The sequence below is a fragment of the Echiichthys vipera genome, assembly GCF_963691815.1.
Source record: "Echiichthys vipera genome assembly, chromosome: 18".
Taxonomy (NCBI): domain Eukaryota; kingdom Metazoa; phylum Chordata; class Actinopteri; order Perciformes; family Trachinidae; genus Echiichthys; species Echiichthys vipera.
In genome coordinates this window covers 19,550,992-19,568,638 of record NC_139843.1, presented here as the reverse complement: position 1 = coordinate 19,568,638, position 17,647 = coordinate 19,550,992, and the positions used below count along the sequence as shown (strand labels likewise).

Genomic DNA, 17,647 nt, shown 5'->3' with positions numbered 1-17,647 from the left:
CTTAATTTTTTTTTTTTTTTTTCAATTTTGACAGTGATTTCATGTTTCACTTGTCTTATTGACAAACAAATATACCAACGTTTCATTTTTCATTGGTGGGTGGGTCTTTAGTGTCCTCTTGCTTGTGATTGGCTGTGTGAAAGTGCAATGTCAACAAGAATATAGATAGATAACTAGATAGATAGATAGATAGATAGTTAGATAGATAGATAGACGGATAGATACAGTAGATAGATAGATAGATAGATAGATAGATAGATAGATAGATAGATAGATAGATAGATAGATAGATAGATGAACCACCGACCATACTTGTACAACTGTCAGCCATGATGCCGTGGAGCTTATTATTATGCTCTTATTGAGAGGTGCCGCACATAATTATTTCATGACCTACAATGACTGTTTCTCATATTAGATTAACGCTCTGTCTTTCATTTAATTTAGTTAATTTGTATTATTAAGTCTGTAACTATTGATTTGTAGTCATCTATATTGTCTGTGTCTAATGATGCTGATATCTTTGATGTTACTGACACTGTTGAATTGAGCTAGTCACCATGCTGTACTGAAAGCAAATTCCACCGACTTCGAATGTGTGCTCATTTATCTTAATCATTTATTGTTTATTCAAATCATCTGTTGGTGTTTGGGTTTTATTGTATTGCCTTCTCATGTACAGCTTAGCATCATTCTGGAAAATGAAATACTCTGTAAGTTTTCTCCAGGATGTCCAGCAGGTGTCGCCTTGTGAGAACCCAATCAGTACGCAACGGTCTGGCTGCAGCCGCCACTCTGAGGGCAGCGCCAATCTCAGACAGGAAATGCATGCAAAAAAAATACAAATAAAATAGGACTGACAAGTACAGACTGGTAGAGCACAAAATCGACCTGAATTCTTGTTGTTGTTTTAAATAAAAAATAAAAAAAGAAGGTAAAATCGTAATAATTTCCTGTTTTTGTTTTTTAGCCAAAATTGTACCAAATAAACAGTAAAAATGTACTTTGGTCATGGAAGATGACTCAGGACAAATATTACAAAAAACTTGAGAGGTTTGTATGAGTCACAACTTGGGTGGGTATTGTGTTGGAGCTGAAGGAGGAGTGCTGCATGTGACTGCCGATTCTGTCCCACTCCAGCCCAAACAAACAGTTAAAATCTACCTTGGGCTTCCATGTGCACCTTCTCTTCTCCAGCTCTCCAATTTTATTTTTTTTCTCACTTCACTTTTGCATCATCTTTCTCTCTTTGCCCCCTGCTGTTTTCTCCTTTCACTATGCCCTGCTGATCTCACCACTTATGGTTTTGTCACAGGGAGGGTTAGTGAATCACATGGCTGTAATTTTCTCTCTTCCCTTTTTCCTGTATGACAAGGCATGGCCCTCTTGCCACTCTCCTGTGATCCGCCGGTCTTTTCTTTCACATGTGTCCTTATGTGTACTTATGTCCTATGTCTCTCTCTCTCTCTCTCTCTCTGTCCTTGGCCTGTTCCTCTGCCTTTGTCTCTTATTAAATTACTGTTTATTATTCTAAAAACATGTAAGGCTGGACCTCATTCCAAGCCACCATCCTCTGATCCACAGCAACAACTGTTATGTTTTTGTGATATGGGTGATATTTTGTGAAATGGATGTGGGTATTTGTACATGTTTACACCTTAACCCCGGATAAGATCGGGTTACACATCTGCGCTTGCACCGCAGGTTATAGTGGTTTTCCCGGAAATAGAATAGATCCGGAAGCAAAATTGCCAGAAACAACAGCAACAACACAAGCTTTACTTTTTAACCAACTGAGGACTTTGCACTGACAAGTGAACTTACTACCAAGAAGACCCATTACTGGACAAATGAGAAGACGAAATGTAGAGGGCTGTAAAAAGTCCCCCATGTTCATCCAGCTTTCGGTAGAGCGCCAACGTAGTTATTCTTCCCATTCTTTCCCTGCGCTATCTGAAGTTTCCCCTTTCACATATGTGGCACAAAACAGGAGATTGCCCATGTCAGACATGTTCTCACATACAGCTCCTCTAGGTAATGTCTAGATTGTTTCAGGTTTGCGGTGCATGTGTTGCAGGGGCTTAGGAGTACTAACCGACATGTGTCTGTGGAACAGGGTGTATTGAAAACTTGACTGAACACAAAGCTAATAGTTTCCTTGTGATGATGGTGGGATTAGACAGCTGGAGTGTTAGGAGGTTAGCAGAGATATGAAGGGAGTCATATGAGGTCACTGGCCTCTGTGTGATTGCGTCACACACATTTAAGTTGACCATAACCGCCAGTACTTCTCAGTGAATGTCCTCTCACGTGGCTGCTGCTCTTTGGACTGTGTGTGTTCAGTGAGGGAAGGAGATCAGCAGCACGTTCAGTCGACCAATTATCTATATATTGCACAATGTCCATTTGTAGAATATTTCTTTAACTTGCTGTAAAACAATGACCGCCTCAGAGGCTGTTCTGCATGACAACCTTGTGATATGTTTATCAGGGACCACATATTGATGTTTCTTTTGAAACTAATGCTTTTAGTTTTTATCTCAGCGATAGCAGCAAAAATGAATTATCAGCTGGTTACATAAGACTCTTGTCTGTGTGCAGAGGGGAATCTGAGAAGCTCTGATTCTTCCCTTATACTTGCAGAACTTATTTTGCAGGTTAGAAAAAGGGTTTCTGTAAATTACAGCCTTGCGTTATTTCCAGGACAAGACAAAGAGTGGTCCTGTCCTTTCCTGTGTCCTGACTTAAAAGGGTGAAACAGCTGCAAACCCAAGGCAGCCATAAACTCTGTTGCAATATTAGAGACAGTGAACCATTGTGTTTTGTCTTCTCAGATATTGGGAAGCTCCACGCACTTCATTAAATGTTTTTGAACTGGCTCCTGCACCTTAAGGGCGTGTTTCCACATAGGGCCTTTGTTCTGACTGATAGGCGTATTCCAGCGATTTTGTGTCTATGACAATGACATTGTCTAACTGAGAAGCCATCAACAAGCTTACAAGACGCACGGTAATAAAAGCACACAACTTACCAACAACAATCAGTGTCCCTTTGATATTCTGAAAAGTACAGATATTTCGAAAGGGGTCTGAGTGGACCTGAAAAAAGGATAAGCTCTTGGGATAAGACACTGGGTCCAGTGTCATGGGTTTTACTGGGTTTTATGAGTGGGTCCTCATCTGGTAGCAAACAACTTAAGTTGAAATAATATTTATTTCTGCAAATGGTTCTTATCTTCAGGTGGCAGCAACAAAGCTTCAATGCACCGGCAAAATGTGGAGTGTTAACAATGTAGTGTCCAAATGTTTCCTGAGGAAGGAAATTGACTCAATGCATATATTTTGGCCTCGAAGATATGCAGTGTGTTTCGCTGAATATAAACAAGACTTAGTTTGTTTACAAAAGACTTGACAGGTGCCTTTTAACATTTGTCAAACAATTAAATTCAATCCAATTTAATATACGTCCAAACGCCGATCTAGCTTAACAGCCATCTCTCTTGACCAGTTAGTCAATCAATATCACAAAGCTTTAGGCCTTTTTCATTCTCACATTTTGTTGCAACTAAACAAACCATGCCGCGCTGATTTGCTGTTACCTTCTCCATAGTAGGGCCAACGTGGGCCCACCCCTCCTTTTGCATGCTTTTATTCCACCTTTTCCTTGCACTTTGTCTCCTGTTTGTACTTTCAGATATCGGTTTTATTTTACTTTCATGTTCACATTCATCAATTTTGACTGATGAAGGTAGAGGCAAGTTCTTCCATGCTATAGTGTATACAGATCTACAGCCGTCCATGTGAGCCCACAGGTGATTTTATTTAAACACCACTTCTTGTGTGCCAAAAAGAATTCCCAGCTTTTCTCATGCACAGCCACTTGGGCTGGAGTGGGACAGAATTGGCAGTCACATGCAGCACTCCTCCTTCAGCTCCAACACAATACCCACCCAGGTTGTGAATAAGCTCATACGGATCTCTCATTTTGTCACATTTGTCCTGAGTCATCTTCGATGACCAAGGTATGTCTTAACTGTTATTTGACTGTTTAATAATTAATTAATTAATTTGGTAAAAGTGACAAAGGCAGTAAACAGAAGCATTTTGTTTTTCCCGGCATTTTTAATATTGGACAAAAAACAGGAATTCAGCTTGATTTGTTTTTTTTTCTCAATTTTGACGGAGATTTCATGTTTCACTTGTCTTATTGACAAACAAATATACCAACATTTCATTTTTCATTGGTGGGTGGGTCTTTAGTGTCCCCTTGCTTGTGATTGGCTGTGTGAAAGTGCAATGTCAACAAGAATATAGAAAGATAGATAGATAGATAGATGGATGAACCACTGACCATACTTGTACAACTGTTGAGCTTATTATTATGCTCTTATTGAGAGGTGCCACAAATAATCTTTTTATGACCTACAATGACAATGATTCTCATATTAGATTAACGCCCTGTTTTTCATTTAATTTAGTTAATATGTATTGTTAAGTCTGTAATTCTTGATTTGTAGTAATCTATATTATCTGTTGTGCCAGTCGTGTCTAATGATGCTGATATCTCTTTAGTGTTACTGACACTGTTGAATTGAGCTACTCACCATGCTGTACTGAAAGCAAATTCCACCGACTTGGAATGTGTGCTCATTTATATTAATCATTTATCGTTTATTCAAATCATCTGTTGGTGTTTGGTTAAAAAATTATGCAACAGAGATTTATTGTATCACTTTCTCATGTACAGCTTAGCATCATTCTGGAAAATGAAATACTTGGTAAGTTTTCTTCAGGATGTCCAGTGGAAGTCTGTTTTCGATAATGAGAAAGATCACTGGCATGGATTGAACCAAAAGTAGACCCGAACAACATCCATTTTGGAGTCGTGTTAAGTTACTGCATTTCCCAATTCTGCTTCTTCACAATAAAACCTTTTAAATAACATGTGCATGGAAAAACGGCACTAGTTTCCCGATGGAAGCCAGTATCTGTGCACATTTCTTACCTAAAAAGAAAAAGGCAAATAACACACAAACATGAAACACTTTCCTTTTGCATACTTATGCATTCCACTTAAATATTTTACTTTCTGATTGAGAGCAAACTAAGACCACACAGGTAACTTGTGGTTTGGAAGAGAAAAACTAGGTCATGCACATCTTTGCTTAGAGGACATTTCCATTGCTGTCTAGGATGATGCTGCATTCAAAATTGATTTTCTCCTTTCTCTCAACAGCAAAAGGTTGCCCCTGCCCTAGCCTGTAGTCTGCAGACATCTTAAACTATCCTCAAGTCAAATCTGCTACAAAATAAAGGAGATTAGATTGGGTCTGGGACTGCATGAGATATACAGTATGTCACACTGACACTGAGGTGCTGTGAGCAGAGTGGTGAGCTTGTTTTTCTTTGGTTTATATCACCGCCTCCAGCCGACATCTCAGCTGGAATCACGTGGACATGTTGTCTGGCTTTAGATAACAGAATGTGGGAACTAATTGTGTAACTAGAAGATTGCTGTGCAAGCCAAATTCTGCCAAACTATAAGATAATGCTCCAATCAGAGGCCGACTGCAAAATGACACCTGGACCCTGGGGTATACTTGGGCAGTTGCCAGGAGGTACTAGGAAAGACGGTGCAAGTAATTTAAAAACCGAAATTACAATTGCATTGAAAAAATATGCTTATTGAGTCAGCTGTAACACCTGAAAACTACATTTTATGATTAAAACCCCATGTGCCAACTAGGCAACATGACTAAACAGTTTAACGTTTGAGATTATTATTGGCCTTCCCACATATTACAAAAATATTTCTGTACCTGCGGCTCTTAAATTGAACTTGCACACTTTAAATATTATGAAGTAAATCTGTAAATAATTAACTGTAAGCAATAAGAAAATTAAATGTTCTGCACTTGCGCCCATTCGGGAGACAAGAAGTATACAGCATTTAATTAAACCAGCGCAGCCTGAAATGTGCTATCTTTAGTTCACATCTTTGATAGCGCCTGAGTGAGTCGCCTATATTTATACAGGCAGAAGAAGGGGCTTGATAGAGTGAATCAGTTGGGAAAAAGGGGGATAGGTGTTTCATTTCATCAGAAGTACCTCTAGAAAATTAGAGAGGAGAGAAAGGGAAAGATGAAAATAAGAAAAATGAGGGAGTGCAAAACGCAAACCAAGGAACATGATGTCAATGTGACCTCCAGAGTGTCTCTGATCATTTACAAAGTCTAAATGCTGGGAAAAGAATAGACCGAATACAAGCAAACTTGTGTGCATCTTCAAGAGTAAAACTGAGTAGAAAAGGAGAAATACACTGACGGGGACGGACGTGAAAATGACCAAGACGCCAAAAGGCAGGGATTGAAAAAAAATTAAATAAAGCTATTAGAACTCTAATCTAAAACAAAGAAAATTGTCTCCTACTCTTATATTGCTGATGCGAAAGTGCAGAAAATCATAAAAACATTAAAAAAGACACATTTGTCACATAAAGGATCATCTTGAGACCTGCGGTTAGGGTCATTTTACATTTATATCAAAATATGTACACTGTAAATGCATGGTGTAATGAAACGCTTCATGGTAGTTGCTAGCAGAATGAAATTAAGCAATCAGCATTTAGTCTCAATATATTTATGTTCTGACGCACAAGTGTTGCGGGGGAGCACAAGTCTGTGCCCGAGAACACAAAGTTAATGGCAGTTATATTTAGGATAATTATTAGCACGGCTATGCCCATCTGAGAACCGTGCATTAAAATGTCAGAGTTTGGGGGGTGGTAGTAAATGTAGAGTGTAGTGTTTCATATTTCCTGTTGCTGGTTTGTTTCTGTAAACACAGCATGTGAGCAAATAGAATGCAGTAAGGCCAGAATCCCACCCGGGCCGCTGCAGCACTCATTTTAACAAAACCGTGCAACTTTACATTGTTTACATCATATACACCCGCTCACATGTCTGCTTACATCTGATACATGCATGTCTTTCTACATCTCACGCCGACGATGTTCTCTGTATCTAACCTGTACTAACACACTAACATCCTGACACTTATTCTACCTGTACTAACACACTAACATCCTGACACTAACTCTTCTTTTACACTTTATTCTTGTGTTAGGTTAAAATGTTTTTGTATAATTGCACTGTCGTTATTTGCTGCTCTGTGTGCCCTGAATTGCCCCCCGGGGACAAATAAAGTTTTTTGAATTGAATTGAATTGAACTAGAGGCGGATTAATGCACAGGCTGGCTGATGCTGCAGCCTAGGGACCCCAGGTGTGCAGGGGCCCTGGATTGGCCTGGATAGACACTGAGGGGAAAGAAAAAGCCTTAGGAAAAAAGAAGAAGCTGCTGATTGGATAGATATGGGACACATTTACCCAAGCATGTGGTTGGATCCATAAGGTCAGTTTTGTTGTCAAATGAAACCTCATTTATTTTTACTAGATAGTATAGCTGCATAATGTCAGAAAGGAAATGCGATAGCAGAACACGAAAAAGAGAAGAAAAAGAAAAAAAATCTGTAATTGTCAAGATTTTTCAAGGTTGCAGACTCTTCTTCTTTCGCAGGTTTTTTTTCTGATAAAGCATGATTAATAATGTGGGGAACCCAAACAAACAGGAGCCCAGGGGCCCATGACCACCTTAATCCGCCACTGCGTGCAAAGATACACGTACACAGACCATTTTCTGCGCTCTGGTAGTAAAAAAAATAGATCTACACGACTGGATAAAAGTGTCAACTCTCTACTTCACCTGCTTTTAAAAATGGAACGTGTTACTGTGTGGTGGAGTACTAACTACATCACATACCACTTAGAGTTATATCCAATTAGCAACCAGGCTTTTTTTTCAGGCGAGAAAAACAACAAAAGCTGGTGAAACGGCCTTTAAGGGTGGCTCACATTCAAATGATTGTCTTGGCAAAGGAGACCCGCCTTATAAACAACACTAAAAGTAATTTTAGAGATAAAGAAATACAACTTGAATAAAACTAGACCACATGTGTCACTCTACTTTCTACTTCTATTCATGACACGAGTGTGCACTACTATCCACATTATCCAAAAAGAACAGTCATCTGCTGAATAATTGAGTTTCTGTATTCATATTGAACACTCTGCGCGTCACAGACAATAATACGTTTCCTCTGAGAAAAGCTTTCTCGTCAGTTCATCATGACAAGGAGAGCCCTGTGTTTGAAGGGATGACAGCAGTGGATGTGATTGGCTATGATTGTCACAGCCTCGGACACGACCACCCACTAATGCATAGTGGGTGTTCATGAAAATAGAGCCTAGTAGTTAATCAATCCATATACTTTTGCTTTGTGTTGTGTTTTTAATTTTGGGAAGAAACGCATAAAAAAAAAACCACAACAATTGACCCAATCTTCTTTTTCTATTCTTTGGCTTCATCTGCACTCAGATGTTTATGCCTATTGTTTCATTTTTCTTCATTAATTGCACAAAAAACGTCGCCCCTCTTACTGTGTCCTCCCAAGCAGAGGTCAGCCTCTATTGAACAAATGGATGCCAGCCGGTACATGCATTATAAACCTGCCCTATAATGTGTGGATGAAGCAAACAACATATTAAACGTCAACTGATCTTCACCCTGCATATGGAGTTAGTCTCAGTCATCAGGTCTGTGCTGCCTAGTGACCTACATCTATGGGAACAAGGTACTCATCAGTTCATGCTGTCCATGTCGGCTGCTGCAGCAGCTGGTGGGCTCAATCAGCTGAGGCTGTCTGTAATCAAACAGGTTGTTATAGTCTGGCCGCTTGTTTTTATCATCCAAAAGCCTCTATTTATCACGATGCTGCTTCAATATGGCATTAATGTTGAAAAAACTGTTGGCCAGAGCTACAATACTAAAAATAAAACCCATGATATTCTTAACCATAGTTTTCCTTCCTTTGTGCTGAAAATCAACAGAGATTTCCACCAAACCAGAGACACAGTGAACTTGTAAGTATATTAGGGTAATATGCTGTGTCTGATTTTGTTGTTTCCCCTATGGGTAAAATCACCTTAAGGTGACATATTATACAAAACGCACTCTTTCATGTGTCTCCAATATGTGTATAGACCCCAAAGTATGTGAAAAGACTATTCTCTCAGTTTTTTACCCGCTTTATCTATCAGAAAACCTGTGTAACAGCGAGCCCAGTCACATTTGATTAAGGATAAGACATCCTGGGTTGCTCATGTACCATAAAAGCACCTCCAGCTAGGCGACCCTCCCCACCCACAGAGTAACCAGTGAATCCACCTTGACGTCCGCCATTGTTATATCCTCGCTATTACAGACCTGGTAACACAGCAAGAGCAAAGCACGCCACATGTTCTGTTGTTGGCTGCGAGAACGAACTGAAAAGCCTTCATGTACTCCATCATCTGATGATGTGAACAGTCACTGGATTCACTTTATTTGTGACTGTGTCCCCACAACTACCGGAAACCACTTACTCTTATTATGAAGATGTTCACGTCAGAGGTGCAGATAAACTCAGTTACAGTGACTTTCTGAGCTTTTCCTCGACGCTGTTAGAATGTCATACACTTCGTTGATCTGTGAAACCAGTATTTTTGCCCCTTCCCAAAAGATCTCCAAATGAGAGTTCCCAGATAGATTTGCTGAGCAAATGCGAATCATGTGATCAATCCATCTGGCGGAGTCAGGTTACAACTTATTATGCTCTCCCAAATCAAAAACTAGAGTGCTTAAACTCAAATTTGTAATGTCATCAGGTATAGAGTGTTGAACTGCTCCATAGTCAATGAATTGGGAGAGATGCTATAGACACAGAGAACATGAGTGGTTTATTCTAATAGGGGGACATTTTCTGTATTTAGGACTGGCAACAACACAATGGACTAAAGCTTGTTTGGGTTTAAACAAAAGAAAACAATCAGTTTCCAATTCACTGTCTGTGGAGCAGCCCCACACTTTATACTTGATGACATCACAAGTTTCTCTGGTGTCTGGCTTTGAGAGAGAGTCACTTGTGTTCACTAATATTAATTGAACTTTCCTGGGACATGGAAATAACATATTAGAATTCTTAATTTAGTTGGCGTTCCCCTTTAAAGCATAAAGGGGAACTAGTAGACTAGTAGAAACCCAAAATAAAAAACATGAACCGGAAAATTAGCATGCTTGACCTCAAACGACTGTGATACTGACGATAACAGAGAGATAACAGCTGATCCTAATCATTAATCAAATTCTTTATTGTACATATGTATTTGGTTCAGTCAGGAAAAACATTCAGATGTATATTCATGACCTAGAGATTCAGTTCATTTCATTCGTTAAACATTTCATGTTTTTGTTCATTGGACCTATTAAATAGATTGCAAGGGTGATCTGACCTCAATTGTACCCACGCTTTGAAGGCTGATGCTTTTGTGGGTTTGTGATTCACACCCGTGGGCATAGGAAACTGTCAAAATATTTTTCTTGACGGGGTTAGATTGGCTTTTTGATTTGCAGCAGTTTCAAGTTGAAGGTCACAAGGGTTAGGATCAAATTCAGCCCCAAGGATTCAACAGGAAAGGTTCTTAAAGGCAGTCAACAGTTTATTTGGGTAGTTCTACATGTTCTTTTAGTGACGAGCAAATGAGAGAAACCAAACAAACTTGTGTCTCTGGCTGATTGTTGGCTAATTGCCAGAAAATGCAGTGTTTCCCCTACATGCATTCAGCAGGGGAGGTGCGCCACTGCTGTGTTTTGATTGCAGCTGCAGATGTAATAATAATTAATTTATATATTATTAATTTAAATAATATATATCCAGTCTCCAGCAGCTGGTTTTAGCAGCTAATCAACTCAAAGCAATGTCAGCTGGTAAAGTGACTTACAAATTGTCAGCTGGTAAAAATGGCTAAAGTTTTGGAGAGAGGTAGAGGGAGAGAGAGAGAGAGAGAAACTTGAGCATGTAGGCTACATTCAGCATCATGTTGTGTCGTATGAGAGAAAGAGGGGAAGAAAAATAGACAGAGAGAGAGAGGGTCGAGCAATCTATACAATGAATAGGGAGAGGGAGCGCCTGCTTAAGCTTTTTCTACGGTAGTTAGAAAACACGGGAGAAACTTTCTTCATGTCCAGGGACAGAGCCTGCACTATGTAGTTAAAGCCCTTACATTCACTCAGCAGCTGGGAAAACAGCACACAGGAAGCCGCCTTTGTCTTGAGAAACTGCGGCATCTATTAGCTCAGTGCACACTACTTTACTTTTGCTTGGACTAAACTTTTCTACTAGCATTAACTCTGACAAAACTCCGCTTCGACGTGCATCTGCATCCAACGCCACCCTCTCACTCGCTCCACCTCTCACTCTCCCTGCATACACACACATGCACTACGCACTGGTCCCTCAATCTCTTAAAGCCCCTGAACACAAACACAGGTGTTTTCAGTTATTCTGGCTGATTAGAGTTTTGCTTGGAGTGAAGGTGGGCGGGGCTTTGATGAGTATTTGATGGGAATTTATGAGGTCAGAAATGTCCATCTACCACTGAGAATGATAAATGTGTTTTTTGTCCTGCCTTAACAGGTGAAACAAAGCTAACAGGAGACTCGAGAAGATCCAGTCTCTTCTCAGTCCTGAGAAGAGGTCTAATCAACTGGATTAACTGAAAACACCTCTGTGGGTGTTCAGGGGCTTTAAAGATATACGCTACTCTTACAACAGCGGTAATCAAGAACAAAACAGCAAATCAGGAAAAAAAACATTGTGTTTCTTTTGCTCTTTCATCACTGCTAGAAATGCAGAAAGTTTATCACCATCTCTGTCCTCATTTATATGTATGAAGTTACAAATTTTATCCATCTACAAAGTTAGAACGGTAGTACAGAGAGTCGTTGCCATGAAGATGATACCCCGCCAATAAGCCGACCCTAATTCTTTGGCCTATTATCCTGTACATACGGCAGTATTGGTTGATATAGGCTAGTAGAAGATAAACATGAAGCCCATTGGACATTGGATAACTCTGCGTGTCCCCTTAGGGTCAAGGCCTTCATGCTCAACAAAATCTTAAAAAAAAACAACAGATAAATAAATGGTCTTTGTGTCCTTAGATTGTCATAAAGGCAGATGATGAGTTTCAAGAGGCCAGATCACAGTGTACTGAATTATTCCGTACCCGAGGCTCAAAGATTCAAGTTACATCACTGTGTCCATGACAAACAAGCCAATTTGACAATGTCAATACCAAAGCATTTACAACACTGCTTTCCTTTATTTATTTTGAATTCCACAGTAAAATTGCTACAGGGAGAGCATTTGGGTCCACAATCTTAACATCTACATGTGTTCATTTCGCAATTTCACAGCCTGAAAGCATTTCAACTGAATCATCAACAGTGACATATTCAGGGTGATATATTGTTTGAACTTTTGCCTCTGCCTGAAGGTGGAATGGATTTAGTCTTAACAGACATCATATTCTTTTTAAAGAGATGTTTAAAGGGCAGAATTAAACAAAGGTTATTGGAGATCAATGACTGTATTTTGTCAGTCCAGTAAAATGAAATTAACCTTAAGATTCATTGCTTCGTCAGTCAGATTGATAAGTTGTTGGAGCCAAACCATATTCATGAACTGGGTGTGAAGAATGATCTGGCATTGCAATGACATTGCCATCCCTAGAGCCACACTGCTACTGGGGATAAAAAATGAAAGTGTCCTGTCCCCAGATTTCGATTCTTATTTATCTGAAAATGTTTTCATTGAAAGAGCATGTGCTCCAAGTATCTGCTGCAATGCAGTTGACAAAATGTCCATAAATACCCATATTTAAATATTCAATCAGTGAATTGAAGAGGATTTAATGAGGGTGTTGCTCATGTGCATGTGATCTGTCTATGTTCTTGTTCTCTTTCTGCTCATTACTCCAGGACAGTACACACCCTCGCATTAATGCACTTGGCTGCGCGTGTGTATGCATTTGTGCCTGTGTGCAAATTGTCCCCCATCTAAGTCATTGCATTGACACAATGGCTCAACCTCCAGCTGTTGATGAGGCTGATAAAATCACAGTCCAAGCAACATAAGATGAGAAGACCCTTCCTTTGAGATGTCTTCCTGATGTCCTGCCTTCAAGGCCATTTAAGTGCCTGCATGTCAAATTCAAGCGTGCAGATGGAGACGCAGGAGTAGCTGTTACCTAAGCCTTGATTGAATTTGTCTTCAAGAGCTGCTATTTCTGTCAAGCTGGCGCCACTCCCTGTGCTCTCCTCATCCCTGCTTTCTGTTAAGATTGATTGATTGATTGTTCGTGAACAGTATTTTTAGTGTACTCACTCATCGTATGGTTCATCTTGTTGGAAGATATGTTGGAGTTTCCACGGCCATCTCTGCTTCAGACCTGAGCATACAGACACACGTGGCCTGCTAATGGGGATGCCGAAGGGTTATTGTCCTTTTTACCACAACGCAATACAATGTGTTCTTGGGATTCAAATTAATTAGTTTTTATTTATTTTTTTTGTTTTAATTAATTTAGTTAACATGGACCACACCAGAGCCACCTATTTGTTGGAAACTTTGGAAAGTCTCATTAATGACCACAATGTCTCTTGTACATTTTATGAGCTATTTATTTTCTATTCCTCTTTATGAGTATACACTGTATCTCTTTCTAACCCTTTTCTTTATTTTACTTTTATACAGTCTTTTATCATCAGTTGGGGCCTAAGCAGGCGTTTTGTGTAAGGTAGTTAAATGGTTACATGATGAACCTCTTCTTCTTTTTGAGATTGCTGAATACTTCACATGGCATACTGGCATAGAATTAGAATCAGAAATCTTTATTGTCATTGTTTTAGGACAACGAAACACAGTTTAGCAGGTGTGAGGCAATACAAGTAGTAAAAGTATGTAAAATAGTCAAATATAAAATAAAAGTATAATATGTAGAATTAAATGTGAAATTCAGAATAAAAACAGGATGTCGGTAGCAGCTGGTAACTCAATGTTTATATATATACATATAGATATATATATCTATATATATATATATATATACAGTATATACTGTTTATATATATATTTTATGGGGATATTTAAAAGACAAAGTCTACACTATGAGACCTGCAACAGTGGTTGAATTGAGAGCAGCCATTGAACATGAATGCACGCAAGTACCAAGAGAAATGTTTCGTAATGTGTGCGATTTCATTGCTTTGCGTTGTCAGCAGCATCTGGAACAGAACGGACGCCAGTTTGAGTACAGGCCGTGACAAAACAATAAAATGATGTTTGAAAATTCTATCAATTTTGAAAATTAAATGAGCTTAACAATTATTTAAAGTGTGTATACATTTTTGGGGGACACCCTGTATGTACACATATACATAATGAGGTGTAACTATATACAAAAGGTGAAAACATAAGCGGAGGGTGAGAGGGTTATTGCACATCAGTTCAGTTATTCTAGGGGGTTTGTGCATTTTACTGCCATTTGGAGGCAACTTTTCTTCATTCGGTTGGTTCTAGTTTTGACTGTTCTGTGTCTTTTTCCAAAGGGGAGGGGGTAGAACAGGTGATGGCCAGGTTGAGTCCTTAATGAAACATCTGGCTTCCTTTTGGAGTGGGCCAGAGTAGATTTCTCTGAGGGGGGGTAGTGTGGTCCTGATGATACGCTCTGCTGCCCTCACCACCAACTGCAGGTCCTTCCTTTTTCTCTTCCGTGCAGCTGGAGAAACACACCCAGGTCCTAGGTGGGGCAATGACGTAATCGTTTAACAAATTATGCAGCTTCGCCGTCCGGACGACAATGCCATGGGGGGCGTTTTCAGATCTTCCCACTCTGGACCTGGTTAAAAAAGATACAATTTTCAGGCTCCGATAACGCCGGCTCCCTGTGGAAATTATACCAAAGTTGTACGGTTACAGGAAAACATGTCTCCAAGTGGACAGGCTCATGGAACTTGTTTTCTTGATGAACTCCTCCTTTCGCTTCATTCCCTGCTGAACCGCCCCCCTTAAAATAAGAAATGCTTGCTCTCTGAACAGTGTAATTCAACTCCCATCAGTCAGCAAGTGTGTCAGTTCTGTTTCTCTGTTCCTATTTTACTCTCTGTGTTGCTAATCATTGCTAACAATAATGATAGAGCAATAAAATTTAATTTAAATTATGCTCAAAATGATGAAGACATGACTACACCAACCGCTACTTTAAACTCTAACTTTTCCCTAAAAGCTGGATTGCGGAATGATGGAGGTCATTGGTGACAGGAAGAAAGAGTGCTTTCATAATGTTGAAGCTGTTGGTGTTGAGATTGCAGGAAATGTTGGAAAACATTTTTTTCAAATAGTATGAAAGAAACGGAAATGAATGCCTGAATCAAAGACTCCTCAGCCATTGTGAGGTTAAAAAAGGTACATTTGAAAAGTCCACAACCCTCGTGGGGCCAAGGTAGGAGCACTTTTAGTAAAAGCATGGAAACAACTAATCCTCCGGAGGTCTACTGATTAAGCAGTTATGTAAGCAGTAACAGAGCAAACCTTTAGTATGCTATAATCAGTAGGAGTAGAGGCAACAATAATAAAAGGTCAACCTAATATAATAATAATTCCTATGGAGGCTTGTACCTGCCATAAATAAATAAATAAATAAATGGCATGATAAATAAATCGATGCCATTAAATGTACCACAAATAATATTTAAAAAAATAAATGTAGGCATAATTGAATTGATAAAATGTGTCATGAATGGATATATATAATTGGCTTCTTTTTATATTTACTTTGGTATTTACATTTTATTTACTTTTTTTTATTTAATTTTCGTCATTTTTAAATGTACTTTTGCAAATGTATTTATTCCTTTTGAAATTTTCTAATGCATTAAATTTTTTTTTGTTCTTTTATGTAAATGTTCATTTTTACACTCCTTTATGCATTTCTTCTTCATTAAACGTGCAGTCAGCAACAATTTTTTTTATCATATTCACTAAAAGCAACTCTATGCTCTGATCAGTGGTCTTTCAAGGAGGGGAAGCTCATTTTTCCGGCCTACATCATAAATGTGTTTATTTATATGTAAATTCTACGCTTCGTTCCTTTTCAAGAAAACGATCTGTGACCTTGTCGTACCAACTAGGCGTCTTTTCCAGGGACTTGACCAGTGTCCTCTTAATGGCCAGCAGAGCAAGGCTGCTTAAACGGCCTTGGCTCAGATGTCAGTAGTGCACATGCCACAGATCCCCCCTCCCCCCCTGGCGCATGTTACAATATCACATGCACACGCCTCAAGCTAGGCATACGCTTAATGGATTTAGCAATTGCTATCTATGAGTAAGTTAGCAAGCCTACCTCCGTTTAACGTGTAGCCGTTTATCAATGAGAGAAGAGACGGGTGCGTTCACAGGAATCTGGTGCACATGCACCAACGAGTCATCTCGATTTGCAAAACTTGCCGACTGCAGCTTTAAGCAGTCGGCGTGTTACATAGGGGTCGACCGTTCACACATTGGTTGATCAGAGATAGAAGACTTCACTGCCTCACTGTTCCCACAGACACATAGAGGCTGCAGGCTAACAGCATGCTAACCTTCAGTCAGGAGATCACTACATACAACTGCAGTGCACTAATGGCCCTGTAATTTCAATAACTTCATCATCATCTCCATACTCTCATGACCTCTACTTTCTACCTCTGTCATTTGTCAGGTGGCGAGATGGGAGCATCGTACACGGACACTCACCAGGCTCTTTGGTAGCCCCTACCTGGCCTGTTACTGCCTGGGTTTCCTCATCATTCTGCTCAACGTGTACCGCAGTCACAGGTGAATCACACTCATTTTATGTCCTTTTTATCCTTCATTCCCATCCATATTTGCTCAGTTTTAATTGTTTAAAATTTTATTTGAAGCATTTTGATTAGCATCAACACATCATAGTATGATGAAATATAACACTTCCGCTTCAATACTGTAAATAACAAAAATTGGAGTGTGTCTTATATAACATTTCTCTCAATAAGCAAGTTTGGTTTACTACACCCAACTGAGAAACTTCGAGAAACCTTCCTGATCATTTTCTAGCAGACCCACTCTTCTTTCCATTCAACTTGTTTCGCTTACAGTTGCCCTTCTTCTTATGCGTCTTCCCCTTCTCCTTTCTTCCAACTCTGTGTCTCTTTTTTCTTCTCTCCCACTGCTGCTCTTTTCACAAACACAGTTGCCAGTCACCCCACGCCTTCCAGTCTCAGTGCAAGTACACCCTCCCACAACTCCCACTGTGGATCATAATGGTGACAAAGCACCCTAGACAAAACCACACATATACAGTATGGCAGCGGCAGAAGATTTTTTTTTTTTTAATCTCTGAAAGGATGTCTGTGATGTCAGTTGCCAGGCAACAACGCTTTTGGAACAAGCTGATTTGAAGGCATTAATTGTCTTGCCAGTTTTCTCTTTTGCTTCTGAAGAGAATGTTTATCAAGGCAAGCTAAAAATAGTAGTAGCACATAAGATTTGCGAGGAAGAGGAATGTGGATGAGGGGGATAATGGCTAGAATGCTTCATTGTTATAATTAAATTCTTTGAGATAAGCTTTGAAATGCTTTTAGTTGCACTATTACAATGTAATGACTAAGAAATTCAAATTATAGTTTTAAAAAT

The 17,647-nt window shown here is 39.4% G+C and overlaps 1 protein-coding gene across 1 annotated transcript in view; it reads left to right on the top strand.

Moving 5' to 3' along the window:
* Nucleotides 1-17,647, top strand: part of pemt (phosphatidylethanolamine N-methyltransferase) — a 66,476-nt gene that overhangs the window by 22,280 nt on the left and 26,549 nt on the right. Inside the window, exon 3 of the mRNA XM_083932388.1 lies at nucleotides 16,695-16,810. Coding sequence (XP_083788514.1) covers nucleotides 16,695-16,810 — 116 coding nt within the window. The remainder of the gene's footprint in view (nucleotides 1-16,694; nucleotides 16,811-17,647) is intronic.